Source organism: Leiobunum rupestre, chromosome 11, assembly GCF_980474605.1.
Source record: "Leiobunum rupestre chromosome 11, qqLeiRupe1.1.hap1, whole genome shotgun sequence".
In the NCBI taxonomy this organism is placed as follows: domain Eukaryota; kingdom Metazoa; phylum Arthropoda; class Arachnida; order Opiliones; family Sclerosomatidae; genus Leiobunum; species Leiobunum rupestre.
In genome coordinates, this window is record NC_143394.1 from 25,784,048 (window position 1) to 25,803,101 (window position 19,054).

A 19,054-nucleotide genomic window follows, 5' to 3' on the forward strand; every position below is an offset into this window, starting at 1 on the left:
TCACCGTCGTCTTGTCTTTTCCGAGAAAACAAAGCCATCCCCGCCAACTCCAGTTATCCGAGGACCCTAAACAATACCAATACTTTACGAACCAAAAATCTTCTCTACTCTACTCTACTCCTCTCACGTACAACATCTTTGCCAGCCATCTCCAAAAATTATGGCTGCCGCGACTGTACTATATTCAATTTTAATCATCTTTAAGTTCAATTAAAAGTTGCTTTGTTTTCAAATCCGTTTCCACTAATTTCGCGATATTAAAAGTCACCGTAGTCCGGCACCAGTTTAACCTTTAGGTATTTTTCAGTCGGTACTCAAACCTAATAGCTTTCCCAAGTTCATCTTTAACTTCTTCAATTTATTCCGTCACATACAGCTAGCCATCATATCGATAGGAAACGCACTATTTTCTCTGCGCTATATCGCTATAATCCCGCAGAGCTGGTCAAATTGGATAAGGATAGTGGAAATGCTCAAGCTAGAGCAATAGCTCATGAAGTGCCCCTATTATACATGTATATTGGTTAAAAATAATGACGTTGTGCGTTCATTCAAAAACTACCGACAATAAAATAAAGCGTTAAAGGATAAATATAATGACCCGCACACATGATGAATTAAATTTATTAAATAGCCAAAATGAGTTAGTATTATGAGCCTTTCCGCTGACTTCTGGCGATTAGATCCAGCTAATCGGGATTAAGCACCATTACTTAAGTAAGGTAGTTTTCCATCCTTACTGGTTAAGCTACCGAATGTCTTAGTTAACCACTTTAAAGATTCGGTTGTTTTAACTTACCTGTATGGCCAAATAATTATATATGTCACTAGACGAACATATGATGAGTTTAGAAAAAGTATTGCAGATGTTACGCAGTCAAGGACGCGCGTTCGTATGCTGAAAAAAAATAATCAGTCAGGCCCAGTGCATATTTTTACGCAAGTCGTTTAGCTCAGCTGAACAAAACTATCCCGCCTCCGAGCACGAATGTCTATCGATAGCTTAGGTTATAGAAAGCATTTCACCTTCATGTTTATACCGAAGAGCGCAATACGACATTTAGAAAAATCATTTGGCATTACAATAGTTATTTCGCGCTAAAGATGCCAATGGCAAAATGATATAAAAATTTAAATCGTTTATAAAGTGTATAAAAGGCAAAAGTAATGACGTAGCTTACGCGTTATCAAGATCTACAACTTAGATTGTTATGTGCCCAAAGCTAGGCGCATAGGCCTAGTTTAAATTAATCATTGAGAAATTGATCGAGGTGTTAGCAGTGCTTAAAAATTCTCAAGTCGGTAACCAGCGATAATCAGGTTCAATTTCTCTCCAATGTAATTAACGTTACCCTAGCAGCTATTGGAGTTAAGCAAACGTTAATCTCCTTTTACCACCCGCAGGCCAAGTAGGCTCAAATAATTAACTGAAATCTTTAATTCGTCATAGTTTGTTTGTAGATAATTGTCGCAATGTTTTCGATGTCCATTTTGAAAAATTTGAGATGGCAATGAATTCGGTTCTACAGATTCTACAGGCTGATACTTCCTCTGAGGAGGAAACTTTGGTAACCCTGAGAGCTACTTCCATGGCCAGATATTCTTTTAAATGTGGATGTTAAGCTTACAAAAGAAGAAGCTCAGACTCAAGTCGAGCGTTTTCATTGAAGACTTAAGAAAAGGAGGCCCATTACTTCAATCAAAAACGTAAAAATGTATAATTTTACGTAGACCAAATAGTCTTACAAATACGCGATATTAAATCAGCAGCAGCCACTAATCCTTTAGCTAAATTTGCTGAAAAAATGGTTCTTATTTTATTGATGAAAAACTGTCTTAGGTTTCCTGTAGGTTCAAAGAATTCAAGTAAAGGGACAAAGGTTCGACGGTTTTAATTTGAAATAACGCTGTACTTCGGCACATATATCTTCGATGATAAAATACGCGAAAAAGTAGATTAGTCCATAATTAAAAGGGATAATATAGCTAAATCCTAAACAAATTTGAAGAAATTAAAAAACTTACTAATAACTCGTACCAATAGGTCTTCGAGCGAACAAAAATCGCGAATCTCAGATCAAATAGATCTTCGAGTAATAAACTACATAAAAACTAAATAAAATAGCCAGAAATTCCAACGGTAGACCGGTTTCGTTCTATTTGGAACTCCCCCCTTTTCGGCTTTCCGTTGCTTTGCAACGCGTTTGGAAATTTTTAATGTTTAGGCTTAGTTTCTCTTTTAGATATAACAGTCGCCAGCCAGATTTCCCGCACGGTACTGATGAGTTCCAAATAGAACGAAACCGGTCTACCGTTGGAATTTCTCACTATTTTATTTAGTTTTTATGTAGTTTATTACTCGAAGATCTATTTGATCCGAGATTCGCGTCTTTTGTTTGCTCGAAGACCTATTGGTACGAGTTATTAGTAAGTTTTTTAATTTCTTCAAATTTGTTTAGGATTTAGCTATATTATCCCTTTTAATTATGGACTAATCTACTTTTTCGCGTATTTTATCATCCTTCGCATAGTCCATAGGTGGTTTCTTCTAATTTAACATATACCTTCGAGGCGACGAAGAAACTAACAATAAAATCAAATTTCAGAAGCACGTACGTGCGAGAACGCTTCAGACCGCGTTAAAAAGAAAATGGGAGCCAAAACGGACGAGAACGCATACGACATAAAATAATAAAAGGGGGGGGGGGTACTATAAAACGCGTACAAAATGGTATGCGAAATTAATCTAGAATTATAGAATTAAGGTATAATTTTGATTAATAAAACAATTACGGGACGAGGGAAACACCATAAAGCACTGAACGGAAAGTTTTTCATTTAGACATGATTTCCGTAGCCGTTTAGAGTCTTCAAAACACGGACCGACAATGGCTGGATGGTATGCACGTAGTTGAAATGTCGAGTGATTTGATTTTGGTCTTCTCTTACACGGTCACCCAGACGACGACCGGTAAACATGTCACAGATTAGGCTGGACATCGTGCACGTAAAATAACCCGTGATGGTAAAATTAGACTTTGGAGTGACGACAGCTAAATCTGAGCTATCGTAGGCGCCGCTATTACAACGTGGTCGGTTGCATTTTAAAGTCATGGAATAATTTTATTAATAATGTTTTCTTAATCAAAATTCTAGTTTAATTCCGTATTATACCCTTTTGAACGCGTTTTTATAGTACCTCCATTTTCTTTCCCTCTTTATTCTTTTATATTGTACCAAGGAGGATAGGAAGGGAGGCGAAGTAGGAGGCATGAACGCGCCAGCATCCTTGTAAGAAGCTTAGCGCGCGCTCGGCGGGAAAATTTCGGAAAAATGGCGGCAACACGTAGCGTAGCGGCCGCAATCTCGCCGCCATTTTTCCGAAATTTTCCGGCCGAGCGCGCGCTAAGCTCCTACTTCACCTCCCTTCCTATCCTCCTTGATTGTACGCGCTGTCCTCCTGGTTGTCTCCCTTTTTCTTTTCACGCGATTTAACGCGTTCTCGCACGAGCTTCTGGGATTTTGTTTTATTTTATTGTTAGTTTCTTCTTCGCCTCGAAAGCATATGTGTCGAAGTACCGCGTTATTTCAAATTAAAACGGTCTAACTTAACGGTCTTAACCCTTGTCCATTTACTTGTACCATTTTGACCGTTGGTGGTTTTCCATTGTTCAAAGAATTCCATAGGCGCTTAAATAAAATCTCCTTTAACTTTCTTACCTTCGCAGCCAAGTCTTTATATCACTGGACAAAGTATTTGCGATTGGTCGGTTAATCCAACTTCAATCCATACTCAATTATAAACAATGTTTATTTGCCCTATTAGAAACCAGCCCCTATTTTTGGCACTTAATAAAGAATAGTTTGTTCGTCCGGGGTATGTGTATTAATACGTCGTATCTGTGAACGTCTTAAATGGTATTGAAGTTCTTCCTCATTCGCGGGATGAGCCCCCATTCAAATTACAGAGAAACAACACCAAACGTTCCAGAGTTAGTGTTATTGTCTTCTGCTAAATTGACATTTGGTCCAAATTAATGGTACCACGCTGTCATAATTTGTAATTTTTTTTCGTTGAGTTAACCATCCATTTTTTTAAAATCCCCCTAGGTTCTTTCGTAACTGCTCACTTGGGGGTTTGTTACAACTACCGTTTATGGTCTAATACATACCTTTAAATAAAGTATATGACTCCTGTCTTCTATCAGAGAGGTTGGGCAAGGACCGAAGAAACCGCTAGAAACATTCGTCGAGCTCCCAAGTTTTTCAATTTATTTTCCAAAACTCCTCTAAGTAGAAGATTTATGCTTACGTACAAATATAGGTTTTCGCGATAACGGTTTTTGAACTACCCCGCTTTTGTGTTTTATTAAGAAATATAAATTAGAAAAAACACTTCGAAATTACCACTGAGAGCACTTTGAGGAAAAACAACCGATATTTTATGAAATATTGTGTTTTAATATTTTTTCAATTGAAACATACATGCAGTAGTTTTTCTAAACTCTTACTATGAACATAAAATACATTAATTAACAGATTTTTTTAAGCACTTAGGCATATAAATATTTTTTTAATTCAAAAATTAATAAAAATAATGAAATTATATAATTAGTGAACAATTTTTAAAATTGCATTCCATTTGAATGATTTTTAATTATACAAGAAGCACGAAATATCTCATTTGATTTAAAAAAGTTAAATTTATATTGATTAAACTTTATTACTTCTTCCTATTCCGCTTGTTTTGAGTTGCCATTTATTTAAATATTTTTCCAACATGTTTTACATTTTTTGATACTTTGTATCGAGAACAAATCTAAATCTTATATTTGTGATATTTTGTAACTTTGATTTTCTTGACTACTTTCAGAGTTTTACAATACAAAAAATAATTATTTTGAAATTTTAAATTTTTCAATGTATACAAACACTTTTAATAATATTAATATCTGTAATTTATAAATTGCATTTGTTTAATTATTTAAAATGCTCTCATTTATTGTCTTAATATTGAATTGATTTTATCTTAATTTATCAAAAAGGGGCTATTCATAAATTACAATTTTACTTTATATATCAATAAAATCTCATTTTTAAAATAAAGTGTTGCAATTTACAAAAACAGTTGGTTTGGTACCTCGAAAATGTAATATTTTTCCGTTAGATAATTAGTGAAGGGTCTTAAATCTGATTCACTGTATTTCTGCCAATTAGATGCAAAGCTCATTGACCTTTCGCGGCAAACATCCTAGCAATACCCTATTGTCTTTCCAGATCTTCTACATCGTCTGGAGTGAGTCCATCATCGTTGACCGCCGTAATATCAGCTCCATTTAAGCGAAGAACTCGAACCATATGTTTGTTTCCCATTGAAGCAGCCACGTGAAGAGGTGACCATTGGTTCGCATCGGAAATGTTTACATCGGCATTATACTTAATTAGGACTTCCAACACCTCGGTGTTCTCCAATTCAACTGCCACCATCAAGGAGGTACAAATATTAGCGTTGACAAGATTAATTAGCGCCCCATTTTCCAGTAAAAAGGACGCTATTTCCGGGTAGTTACTAATGGATGCGTGATGCAGGGGAGAATTACCATACATATTTCGAGCATTAATATCAGCGCCGTGTTCGAGCAGACTAACGACGGCATGTAGATGGCCCTTAGCTACCGCCTCGTGTAACGCCGTATTCTTTTCAAAATCATGAGCATTAACATTTGCTCCGGCTTCTAGCAAATAGAGTACGATGTCATTATGACCGCTACGGCAAGAACAACATAACGGTGTCCAGTTTTTGACCACCCTCCTTTGGACATGTTCTCCATTTCGGATTAATAGTTTCACAAAATTGTAATTGTCATCGGGTGACAAGTAAATAGGCACCCGTACATCTTTAATTAGGCCGTTTACATTCGCGGCTTTTTGGATAAGCAACTGAACAACTTTACTATGACCATTTTTAGATGCAAGATTAAGCGGCGTCCATTCATCTATATCTGCCGCGTTCACATTTGCTCCATTTTGTATCAATGAAAGAACAGTTTCAGCTTGTCCGTTTTTAGACGCAAAATGGAGTGGGGTGGATTCGTTTTTATTCTTGGCGTTTACAGTAATACCACTTTGTATCAGTAAAAGAACGGTGTCAGTATGTCCATTTTGGGATGCAAGGTGAAGTGGAGTGGACCCATTTTTATTCGTGGTGCTTACATTGGCGCCGCTTTTTAGCAACAAATAAATTGTATTATTGTGTCCTTTTTCGGATGCAAGATTAAGTGGAGTCCACCCTTCATTATTTTCTGCGTTCACATTCGAGCCGTTTTCAATAAGAATTAAAACGGTAACAAAATGTCCGTCTTTGGATGCAAAATGAAGTGGGGTTGACTCGTTTTCATTAGTGGCGTTAACATTTGCGCCACTTTTTATCAGTGAAAGAACTGTATCCGTTTGATGGTATTTCGATGCCAAATGAAGTGGAGTCATTTTATCCATATCCACTGCGTTAACATTGGCACCATTTTGGATAAGTGAAAAAACGGTATCACTGTATCCGTTTTTGGATGAGAAATGAAGTGGAGTATAATCGGTTTTATTTTTAACGTTCACATTTGCCCTACTTCGTATTAGTGATAGAATGGTATCAGAATGCCCGTTTTTAGCCGCCAAATGTAGTGGAGTACACTCATTTTTATTTGTGGCATTCGCAGTCGCACCAAATTTTAGTAGCAGAAGAACGGTATCAGTATGTCCATTTTGGGATGCATGATGAAGTGCATTCCATCCATCTTTATTTGTGGAATTCACATTTGCTCCATTTTCGATAAGTGAAAGTACGATATCACGATGACCTTTTTTAGATGCTAAAAGAAGTGGGGTGGCATAGTTTTTATTTATGGCGTTCACATCCGCGCCACTTTTTATTAATGAAAGAACGGTATCAGAATATCCGTTTTGGGATGCTAGATGAAGTGGTGTGAATTTATTTTTATTAGTGGCGTTGATAGACGCTCCATATTGTATGAGAAAAAGAACGATATCACGATATCCTTTTTTGGATGCATGAAGGATTGGCGTCCAGCCCTCTTTATTTATGGAGTTCACATTCGCATTACTTTCTAGAACTGAGAGAACGATATCAGTATGTCCATTTTTCGACGCAAAATGAAGAGGAGTAGCGTCATGTTTATTGGTTGCATTTACATTGGCGCCATTTTCTAACAATGAAAGAACGGTATTGTGGTAGCCGTTTTGGATTGCAAGATGAAGAGGAGTGTTCAAATTGTTATTTAGGGCATTTTCATTCGCGCCACTTCGTATCAATAAACGAACGGTATCAGTAAGTCCGATTTCTGATGCTAAATGAAGTGGACTCCATCCTTCTGTATCTGTTGCATTTGTGTTCCCTCCATTTTCAATTAGTGAAAGGACGGTATCAAGGAGTCCGTTTTTAGATGCCAAATGGAGTGGGGTGTATTTATTTACATTTATTGCGTTCACATTCGCCCCATTTTCTACCAGCGTAAGAGCGGTATCACTATGTCCATATTCGGATGCCAGATGAAGTGGGGTGTTCTCATTTATATTTGGGGCGTTCACATTCGCGCCACTTTTTATAATTGAAAGAACGATGCCAGAAAATCCATTTTGAGATGCAAAATGAAGCGAGGTGCACTTATCCGTATCTGCTGCATTCACATTGGAGCCATTTTGTAAAAGCGATTGAACGGTATTACGATGACCGTTTTTGGATGCATAAGAAAGTGGGATAGAGTCACTTTTATTTCTGACGTTCACATTTGCGCCGCTTTTTATTAGTGAAAGAACAGTATCGGGATGTCCGTTTTGGGAGACCAAATGAAGTGGAGTCCATCCATCTATATCAGCTACATTAACATTCACGGAATTATGGATTAGTGCCAGAACGGTAGCATTATGCCCATTTTCGGCTGCAATATGAAGTGTTGTTTTATTCTTTGTGTTTTCGGTCTTGTTAACATTAGCCCCATTTTTTATAAGTAAAAGAGCTGTATCATAATGTCCGTATTGCGATGCGAGGTATAGAGCGGTGCGTCCACAGTGGTCTTCGTCATCTATTTTTAACCCTTCTTTAATCAAAAATTCCACTAGCTGATTATTACCATTAATAGCAGATAAATGTAAAACAGTTGTATCGTTACATCCCTTTTTTTCAATGTAAGATTTGAAATTTACCAGAGTACGGTTTTCGCAAATTTCAATTAAAGCTTTAAGAATATGTTTGTGGTTTTCTCGTGCAATTACTAATATGGCCGTTTCTCCATCTTCTTTCAACAACGATGTACTCTTATTCATCAACGTGTTCTCGATTGAATCAATGTACCAACTTCGTAAATGGTGTTTTAAGTTTTTGTTAATTGAATTTTTTAACTGTTCATCAATAAATGCTCGTATTACCACCAATTTTTGGTTAGTTAGTATTTCAGAGAAAAGTCTTTGAATTATTTCAATTTCCGTGTTTTCCATTAGAAGTTTAGTGAAGTATTCAAATATAAAGTGCTCAGCAAAAACCCTGTGAACAAACTGATAGTCGTTTTCCCCTATTTTTTGTAATAAGCCAACTTTTGTTATTTCGATATCCAGAATATTATCTTTTACCTGGTTGATTTTTGTTTTATTAAATATCTCTTGAACTAATGCGCTAGGAAGCAAGATTTCGGACGCGATTTTCCAATGTTCTTCCTTGATGACGAGAGAAAAATAAATCTTTTGATTTACTGCTGCAATACTAAGACTAGTATTGGAATGGTAGATTTCGAATTTTTTACTAACGAAATCGTCTAGCATGTCTATAAAACTAATCTTTTGACCCTCGATTTGCTCTATTCTACTCGATGAATATTCGGCCAATAGTTTACAATGCAGCGCGGATTCCAAAAATTCATTGTCGTAAATTTTTTCTGATATTTTCTTTATCCATATTGTGGCAAATTTTTCAAGATCAACGTCGCTATGATTGGACATTTTGCAGTTTTGCCAGAACTTAACCAGAAAATCTTGTTGTTTTTCTTTATTGAATGGCATCATTGCGTATGAAAATGTGTCCAGTGTGTTTTCAAGTTGTCTTTTGGTATGTGATCTAGTAGTGACAATTATGTTTTTAACTTCAGTTCCTTGTAGAGCTTTGAGCCATTCTATAGTTTTGGTTTCATATTTTTTGCTGATTTCACCAAATCCATCCACTAGCAATATAATACTACCAAATCCATTCAGTAAAGCACCAATTAATAATTCATTTTCAAATGATGTTAAGTGCTGCTTAGAAATTATATGATCCATTAAAAACGATACAGAGTTATCTAAGTCGTTATCTTTAAAATAAAGCCCGTTAATTATCAGTGTTTCTAGCTCGTTTGTGCAGCTAGTCAAATTGACCCTGAGTACCCATGAACTTTTCATTTTTTGTTTTACACCCAAAGCCAGGGAACTGAGTAATGTTGACTTTCCCGTGCCGGCTTTATCAGATATCAGTAGGATTTTTTCCTTATTTAGTAGATTTAATATGTTGTCCTCTGGGTAGATTTGCCATTTCATTTCTTTCCCAATTTGGTTTTGGTCTATTTTTAGGCAATGGCTAATGCTTGTTGATCTTCTGCTTTTTCTAATCCAATAAAATTTGCCCAAGTCGTATTCGATTAGATGGTAATTTAATTCTTTATCCTGTTCGCAGATTGCCTGAAAGATTTTAGTTGTTTCTTCCTCACTTATTTTTCTTTCAATTAAATTTGCGCTTGTATCATCTAAAAGAACAACTTTTCTTTTAGTTTGGTATGGAAACTCTCCAACGTCATTAGAGTTTACACCCAGCTGATTCAATTTCAATTTATTTATTCTACCAACTATAACTATTACGAAAGTGTCATCGAGGGTTTTGAAAATAGTATCCGATATCTCATATTTCGGAATGAATATTGTTCTTGGAATATAGAAGTCAGATATTTTTTTGAAATCATCTATTGCGGTTCCCACAGATAATTCTTCGTCCTTTATTAATTTTGTCAGTGCTTCCGAATTCGATAGAGGTATGTTTAATATAGTTGAACCGTAAAATTCACTCAAACTGATTGGTTCACTTGCACCCTGGAGCCTTATCAGTTTCTTCTTCAAAATATTTTGTTGCCCTTGTTCCGAAAGATAATTCCAATTTAGTCCTTTGAAATTTTTCCGTATTATGTTTTCTCCGTTTTCACCTGCGCAGACTTTAATGTGCTTATAAAGTTTATCGCTGTTAGATAATAAAATTATTGGAAATTCGAATTGGAGCTTCGTTACATATTGGAGAAGCTCTTTGTCATAATCTTCCTTCTTTGGGTCATGGAATTTACAATCCAATATAAATATAGCGTTGGATTTGGTTGACTGCAGTAAATACACGAAGTTACTAGTTTGATTCAGCGTGACAATACTTTCTAGGTTATAGTAGTAGGTGTCGTGTTTTCTCAATTGGCTGTATACCATCGCTGTCACAACGTCGTTATCTTCGTCAGTTTCAATAAGAAATAGTTTTTCTTTTTTCTCTTGAAAATCTTTTAAGCCCATGATGTCTACTTGGTCACTGAAATACATGGACAGTTTTTGTATTTCGCTGGTATAGTCCTTTAACATGTCGTTGTATTTTATTTGTCTATCCTCAATTTCTTTTACCGCTTTAATCGCTATTTCCGCGATCGCCGGAAACAGACGCAGGAGGAGCTTTACAAACGGTATTTGTTGACGTAAGCTGCTTTTTGTGGTGACAGCATTATCTTTTATTTTCAGATTGCTTAAATTTTCCAATATAAAATTTGTGTCATTTTCATTAATTTCAATTTCATCCTTAAACAAAGATTGGGGTTCAAATGAACCGTCTTTTAGCAACTGTTGAAAGTGCTGAATGAACGCTGATTCCGTGGCAGTGAAAACAGTGATGGAACATTCGTTTTCATCCTGTTTTTTCGACTGGTATCGTATCGGAAAATGGTCATCATCCTCATCACGGATATACATTAATTTCTGAAATTTTTGGAACTCTTTACTCAGAGCTGTCTTATTTTTCGAGATTTTTCTGGGCGAGAAATCTATCAATGGCCAATCTTGCACCTCATTTCGCTCTGATTTAATCAAAGCTTCTAATACTAACTCAATGCCATGCGTCCGACGTTTTCTTGAGTCATGATAAATTCTGTAAATTTTTCCAATATGTTCTTGACAGCTATTCACCGCATTAGGCTCTAAGACGTAGTTGGTGATGTGCATAGCCTCGGATAAAGTGGTTTTCCCTGCGTATCGAATATCAAAATCACGGGACATTTGAATTAGCATTCCTTTACAACCAGGACTGTCGAATACCTCAGTGTGCACGTGACAACCTACACTGGCGTCTTCCGAGTTCAGAAGCACTGGTATCTTTTCAAAATTGGAATTAATTACGGTTAAGAATTGAAGGGAAAAGGCGGTGATCTGGGCTAACCATCCACCCAGGGAATGTCCGGTGCAAAAGAAATGAATATCTTTAATGCCGTTGTCCTTAACCGCTTTGTAGATCATCTCGGTGAAAGAGCAGGCGGAACTCATTTGGTCCACGTAGCTTTTGAAGTAAACGCTACGTAGATCAGTCCATAGCATCTTTAAGTTCTTAGGATTGGTTCCTCGATGTACGATAACAACGTGCCTATCTTGGCTGTTGAAATAGGCGGAACCGAAGTATTTGTTGGTTGCTCCACTCAAGGACGTCCATGTTGAATCTTTGCTAGCAGTAGTGAGTAGTTTCCAGCCTTGTGGAAATAGTAGCCTTTCTTCAAAATTTCCAGTTCCGTCGTTTTCTCCTTTAAAATCTTTTTGTATTTGGTGAGTTAATTGAGCCAATGTTAATGTTTTTGGAAACGGTGCCACCCGTCTAAGTTGGTTGATTTTAGAATCCCCCTCGTGTTTTCTTAAAGCTTCCGTCATGGTTTTGACAAATTCCGGATTGCTTAGCTTGAATTTATCGTTGAATTTCAGTTTCTCGGTGTTCGGTGGTATTTCATTGCTTCTTTTAGAATCTTGTATTTCTGTTGAAAAACAATTTTATTATAGTATGGTTTTGAAATGGACGATATTTACAATATCAAGAACGTATATATGTATACGAACGTTGAAAAAAACGCATCGCTTGGGCCATGATGCAATCGGTTTCAAAATAACTCCGCCCTAAAATCCGCGTGCAGCGCGCGCTTGAACTAGAAACGGTTTTAACCTTTAGCGCGTACCGCAAGCGGTTTTTTGGGCGGAGTTATTCTGTAACCGATTGAATCACGGCACCATGCGCCAATTTGATCGTTCAACGTTCTTATACATATATACGTTCTTTACAATATGATGATCTTTACATTCAAAAAGTTGATCTTAGATCTAGACCTTATAATATTTCGTAAAAGCGATCTCGATCTTGAGAATGGTGATCTTTATCTTAAATCTTGCTCAGCCTTGGTTTAAAAGTAACACTGACTTGTGAGTTAAGGAAAAAAATTACGATTTGCATAAATCGAAATCGCAAACTTTATCATTAGGTTTAGATTTATTGTAGCATTTATTTCAATTTAGAAAAATTTATGGATTTTTTTAACGTTTGATAGTTTTGAAAATGGTCCGTGGTTTAATTTTTGTATGGGGCATTACGTAAAAATTAGGAGACTGCTTCTGAAATATGAAATGCATTTTTATTATGCATGACCAAAAATGTATCATTTGTACTTCGGGAGAACGAGCTTACTGCTAGAGCGTGAGGGGGATTGGGAATAACGCTCAAAATCATTTTAACATAGTCATGCTCCCGAAATTGAAGTAATGACATTCTTGTTATAACCATGGTATAAAAAATGGTAGTTGGTAGTTTTACTGTAAAGATCCACACACGACGCAGTAGAAACTGAGCTCCACGCTGTAACAACCCACAACCGGTTGCGCGCATTCATCCCGGCGGCGTGTTTTCCCCGCTATCATTTGACATTGCTACGTTTTTCAGCATTTTGTTTTCCTCTACCCAATTATTTCTATCCTCTGATTTCCCTTTTTCCCTTTTTTCGAACGGTTTGTTTGCTAGTCATAATTTTCCTTTTACCGAAATACTGCGTTCAATTTCTATTAAAATTTAGTCTCCTCCCCCCCGGAAAAGGCCGTTTTTCCTTTTTCACGTTGATTAAAGTTATCGCATTACAGACCACCTTCTCAACCCCAAACTCGTGGGTTTTCACAAAATTTTGATTTTATGGTTTTTGGAACCGTAGAATGAACGACATTATTTAAAATATGAGTTTATCCATGTTTTAAGTGTATGGCATAAAAATATTTAATTACCTTTATTTATCGTAACGTTTTCATATCCGGTATCAACCTTTCCCATGATCTCTTCTAAATTTGTAGAAGCCCCCGAATTATCGTCTGTATCAGTTTCTTTTTCAAGGTCTTCGGAGTCTTCTCCATTAGACTCTGATTTATCCTCTTTGGCTGTCTCATAATCACTGCCACCTCCGCCATCACCTAAATCAAGAATTCTTATTATATCACCATATCTTGAATATCAGCTTTACTTTATTACCAAATCCTACGTGTCTGTAATGTCATATTTGTCGGTATAGTGAAAACACTGGCGTAGAAAAAGTGGTATGGGAAGTATAATATCCCCCAATCATATTTGTAGAACACAGAACACAGGATAGAGAAAATCTAACCTCATCGTTTGCTGCACCAAAAAACCATTTTAAATCGAAAAACACTAAATTGAAATTATTTATTTTCAGTTTAATGTTTTTAATCAAAAATAAAGAATAATCTTTTAGAACTCAGCCGAAATTCCTCTAACAATTCTAACATATACACTATATTCACAAACCGAATTTTACAATTGTTCGTGTTGAGCTTATTGTAGTAAAGCATTTAGAGTAGAATAAATTTCAAAAGTTTAATTATATACATTGGGTCAAGTCGAATTGCATGAATTTATTAATGTTAAATTAAGGCTTATTCAACCAAAGCTCGGCGATAAAATTGCCCGATCCGTCGCCTCTGTTTCAAATCTGTTGTTTTTTACGTTTTTTAAGGATTTCTTAAAAATCCATGTACGTTACATTTTATAAAGTTGTCTACTGTTGCGATAGTTTTTACGTTTTTAAAATCTATTACATGGCCGGGGTTGTTGTAAACGTGTTCAGTCAAAGCTGATGAATAATGTTTTTTTATTTAAAAAAAAACATGGGTTAAAAAAATTCTAAACATGAACATACCATTAAAAATTCTCAAGATTTGTTAAATTACTTTGAAAAATTAGATATAGGCGCTAATGATGTATTTATGTCATTTGATGTAGTCTTACTATAAAATCTCTACAAGTGTATATAGAAAACCATTTTTCGTCGTGATGCCACACGTAGTCTCTTGTCACCACCTTTCACAAAAATTATCTGCATTTCACTGATATAAAAACCGAGCAACGATGGTATGCTAAGATAGAGGATTTAAAGTAAATTCCCTTAATCGAAGTATTGACCCTATTATTAACCGTAATAAAATTATTTCAAAAACTAAATTCGATAGAGTTTAAATCAAAAACATTGTTAATTATCCCATTTATACCTAAAATATCGGAGGCGATTGGAAACGTGTTCAGCCAAGGAAACATTAAACCTGCCTTCAATTTTAAAAACGTAAAAAATGTCGCAAAAATAGACAACTTTATAAAATTAATATATATGAATCTGATGTAACCAATACTCTAAACTAGTGTAAACGAAGTAATTCAAATTAAAACTATACAACGGTTACCGGTACACTATAGGTACACTATAAAATAAATTTTAATAAAATAATTAAAATCGCGTTACATGTTTCGGCATATTGGCGTGTACGCCGCCGTTTTCAAACGCTTCACAAAGTCTAATGACCTAGACATGAATGACTAGAAATCCTTAAAAAACGTAAAAATCATCAGACTTTAAACAAATACGACGGATCGGGCAATTTTATCGCCGAGCTTTGTTTGGAAAAACTTTTTGACGTCCCCCACCGAAAACCACGTGACCGGGTCGACACTAGAAGCTTGTTGCCCTCTCGAGAATTCAGACCTGAGGATGCGCCTGAATAGACGTGAAAATAGTCGTCGCTAAACATTTTAAGTAGCCTAATAATAATATTTAGACAATTAATTACTCAAGGTGACCACAGAAATAGTTGCTAACATTGTTAGTACTGTTCTGGGTTTGATGGCAGGAGAGCTACGTTTTAGAGGATAGATCTGCCAGCTATCACCAAGTGCTGCATGGCTAAACCAAGGAAAAAATGCCCCGTGCAATGAGACAAATGGAAAAAGCTAGATTGTAGAGGTGGTATAGTTTGTTCCTGTATGGTTCGATGATCTAATAGATGTCTCTTAAAGCGCCCAGTTCAAATGTATAATTTTAAATTGAAATGGGTGCTTTAAGCGACATCTATTAGATAATCGAACCAGCAAGAACAAACGATACCAGCAGGAAGTGTTAATTTATGGCATCAGCGTTTTTTCTTAACTTAAAACATTGGATTTCCTTTCATTGGTGTTTACTTTGGTTTTAAGTATTGTAAATATTTTGTTTTTCAAATATAATGTATTTAGATGTATGTATTGCATTTTCATATTTGGTATTTAATTTTTATTGTTCTGCAGGTGGCTCAGGCAGTTTTCTGATTTTGGAGAAATTGCTTTTTTGGGAATAGCCCGGACCTTAGACTAGTAATCTCTTGACCAGTTGTATAAGCAAACAAGTCAGCCCAGCCAGAATATTAGTTTCACATCGAAGCAAAGTATCAAAGGTGAAATAGTTAAGCTACCTTCGATGTCTTACGACATGCAATAATAATCCAATATAATTAATTTACAACGTCGAAAAATATTCCTTTTATAACATATCGAAAGAAATTGTCTAATTCAAACTTCCCGCCACCCGCCAATTATAATCCTATTCTAGCATATCGAAAAAAATTGTCTAATTCAAACTTCCCGCCACCCGCCAATTATAATCCTATTCTAGCATATCGAAAAAATTATCTAATTCAAACTTCCCGCCACCCTCCAATTATAATCCTATTCTAGCATATCGAAAGAAATGGTCTATTTCAAACTTCCAGCCACCCGCCAATTATAATCCTATTCTAGCATATCGAAATAAATTGTCTATTTCAAACTTCCCGCCACCCTCCAATTATAATCCTATTCTAACATATCGAAAGAAATTGTCTAATTCAAACTTCCCGCCACAAGCCAATTATAATCCTATTCCAGCATATCGAAATAAATTGTGTAATTCAAACTTCCCGCCATCCGCCAATTATAATCCTATTCTAGCATATCGAAAGAAATTGTGTAATTCAAACTTCCCGCCAATTATAATCCTATTCTAGCATATCGAAAGAAATTGTCTAATTCAAACTTCCCGCCAAACTAACTGCTGGGACAAGACGCCAGCGCGACTTACGAGGGTACCCAAAAGTGCAATCGCCCGCGGTGTAACACTTGCACTTTTGTGTCTGGTGATTTACTGGTGCGTGGTCTCAAGCGGTATTTCCAGATCAAAGGGTCTTTCACCTGCACGACGTCGAATCTCGTTTACGCTATTAGCTGTAAAGTCTGCTCGATGCTTTACATCGGTGAGACTGAAAGGCGGCTCGCCGACAGGTTCAGGGAGCATCTCAACGACATTAGAAAGACGCCAGCAAAGAACCACGTCACCCAACATTTTAATCACGTTCACAACATCAATGGCGTTTCCATCCGCGTCGTGAAAACTACTAATCTTCCCACGAAAGGCCGCCGCACTGAAGAAAACCGCCTCATTTTTAATTTAGCCACAGAGTTTCCGTCGGGGTTAAACATTAAATTAGTTTTTAGCTAGGTTGGTTCGTTTTTAGGGGGTGTTGTTGTGTTTTTTGCGGTCATCCCGACTTCGTGTCTTTACCGCCCACGTTCGACATTGCTCGTTTGTCGTCGTTTTCGAACGAGGACGGTTTTTTGGTTGTCGGGTAGGGGTTTGTTCGCAAGCATTTGATGTTTGGATCTCTCGCCTCTCGTTTTTCTTTCATCGTTTTTTCCCCCTTTAATTGTTCATCAAACGTATTGCGAACATTCCCCTTTTATGACAGTGTGTCAGAATTTATAGCCCGGTGTACCTAGTAAGAGACCATACCACCGGAGGCCTATCATCATAGTGCCCTACGCCAGCGTCCACCTAGCCCGGACAGGTGACAAAGCCAGCATGGGTAGCAGTACCCCACTACTGATGGTCGCACCCTCGACGCAAGCCGCTCATCCCGACAAAAGGCGCAGCAATGAGACGACCAGCCCCCACTTCGCGCACAGCTGTGGGATAGAGAGCGGATGCTCTAGCAACTCCAGCCGGCACCCCACCTATGAAGGTAGAGAGCCGAGCCCTTTGGAGAGAGCTCCTAAAGGGGAACAACGGACACACAGCAGTCCAAGTAACCCGGCACAGCTGGCACCGGATATCCCGGTGGGACCCCAAAAGGCCGGGAAACAGGACCGCCGTGCCCTCATACGGAGGCCCGCCGCCCCACAGCAGGCTACTCAATCCACCGAAGCGGCCAGGTTGCCCGGACCCTCTCCGTTAGCCTGAGCCGAAGCCCAGTATCCAGCCCCTACCTGACCGAAATCGGAGGTGGAGATAGGACCATTTGATCAGAGCAAACATCTCCCAGTGCGCCACTGCCCTTATGGGTTACAAGAGCTGGACCCCGACTCCCCGGTAAAGCCACCAGTTATTGCATAACCCTGACCCGGTAAGGGCCCCCCTTTTATGACAGTCCTTTTTAGCTTTTGTAGTCCCCCCCCCTTTTTTGTCGCGTGTTTGTATTCTCCTTTTTTTGTCGCGTGTTAACGTCTCGCGCCTCGCGTCTTTAATATTTTTAAACATTTTCAAATTGTCGGTTAGTCTTAATTAAGTTTTTCGCCTTGAAGGCCTATCAGCCGAAGTACCGCATATTTTCCCCCAATAAAGCTTAGTTTTTTCCCCCACCTCTTGGTCTCTTTACATGTGCGTGTATTTACTCCTCACTCTCTAGACCATTGGTGGTTCTCGTGTGTAGCTCCATCTACCATGTCGTCGCTTTCCACGGCGCCGACGACGACGACAAACGAACATACAACACTTAACGACATTCCGTCCATAGCAATAGTGTCTCTCCGAATATTTATTCGTTGTGAATCTAATAATAGAGCTTTCATCGCGATTCACGCCAACCGAAAACCATACATAAAACATGGTGAACTTCAATAGCCGACAATACTTTGTCATTTCAACATCAGGGACGACGTAATAGGGAGTATTTGGGCTTGAACCAGGAAATACATTCGACTAAACTTAAAATTTACTAGTCTTGGAGGTTTTTTTCGATTGCTTTGTTCATCCATTTTTTAAGTGTGTGATATAAATATAATTCATCACCTATATTTATCGGGATGTTTTCATATCCGTTATCTCCATTTTCCATGGCCTCTTCCGAATTTGCGTTAGCCTCTGTCTTATTGTCCATGTTATTTTCTACATTATCCTTGGATATGATCTCTTCGGTGTCTTCTTCACTAGATTCTGATTTATCCTCTTTGGCTGTCTCATATTCACTGTCACCTTCACCATCACCTATGTAAAGAAATTTTACCACTTTGAATATCGGCTTTACTTTATAATCAAGTGCTGCCTTCCAACCCAAGCCGACTAAAAAGTTTTTTTTTCCTAACCCTTAATTATGTAACAAAGACGAAAACGGAACAATATTATTTTTAAATCGTAAACCTGCGTAAGAAATTTTAGAATATTTTTGCATAAAAGGCGGCGGCACAAAAAAACTGGGGTATAAGCTGATGGTGGCTTTCCATCACCCTCCTATGCAAGTTAAGTCAGCCACCTGAATTAAATACAATAAAAGTCACTAGATGACTTACGCCTAAGGTGGTGCCTTCTGTATTAGCCAAGCTGATTATTATTATTGTTATTTAATTTCCCTAATATCGTCT

The 19,054-nt window shown here is 37.3% G+C and overlaps 2 protein-coding genes across 2 annotated transcripts; both read right to left on the reverse strand.

The window, feature by feature from the left end:
• Positions 1-4,939: 4,939 nt before the first annotated feature.
• Positions 4,940-8,568, reverse strand: LOC149922052 (uncharacterized). Its single transcript, XM_090162979.1, has one exon. It carries the CDS (start codon positions 8,503-8,505, stop codon positions 5,263-5,265), a length of 3,243 nt encoding a protein of 1,080 aa, XP_090019105.1. The 5' UTR covers positions 8,506-8,568; the 3' UTR covers positions 4,940-5,262.
• On the reverse strand, positions 8,505-18,761 carry LOC149922053 (uncharacterized). Its single transcript, XM_090162232.1, has 4 exons — positions 18,486-18,761; positions 13,354-13,536; positions 8,638-12,068; positions 8,505-8,579 (listed from the first exon to the last, which is right to left on the reverse strand). The coding sequence occupies exons 1-4, from the start codon at positions 18,571-18,573 to the stop codon at positions 8,505-8,507; spliced, it is 3,777 nt and encodes a 1,258-aa protein (XP_090018358.1). The 5' UTR covers positions 18,574-18,761.
• Positions 18,762-19,054: the final 293 nt, after the last annotated feature.

Bases quoted from the DNA above. Each gene is read 5' to 3' on its own strand.
- LOC149922052 (XM_090162979.1), bottom strand. From the start codon at position 8,505: ATGGAAAACACGGAAATTGAAATAATTCAAAGACTTTTCTCTGAAATA.
- LOC149922053 (XM_090162232.1), bottom strand. From the start codon at position 18,573: ATGGACAATAAGACAGAGGCTAACGCAAATTCGGAAGAGGCCATGGAA. The intron at 12,069-13,353 runs GTAATTAAATAT...GTTTTTCAACAG, and splicing joins AAACGTTACGATAAATAAAG to AAATACAAGATTCTAAAAGA. The intron at 8,580-8,637 runs GTAAAAGATAAT...TACAAAAAATAG, and splicing joins ATAAAACAAAAATCAACCAG to GGGAAAACGACTATCAGTTT.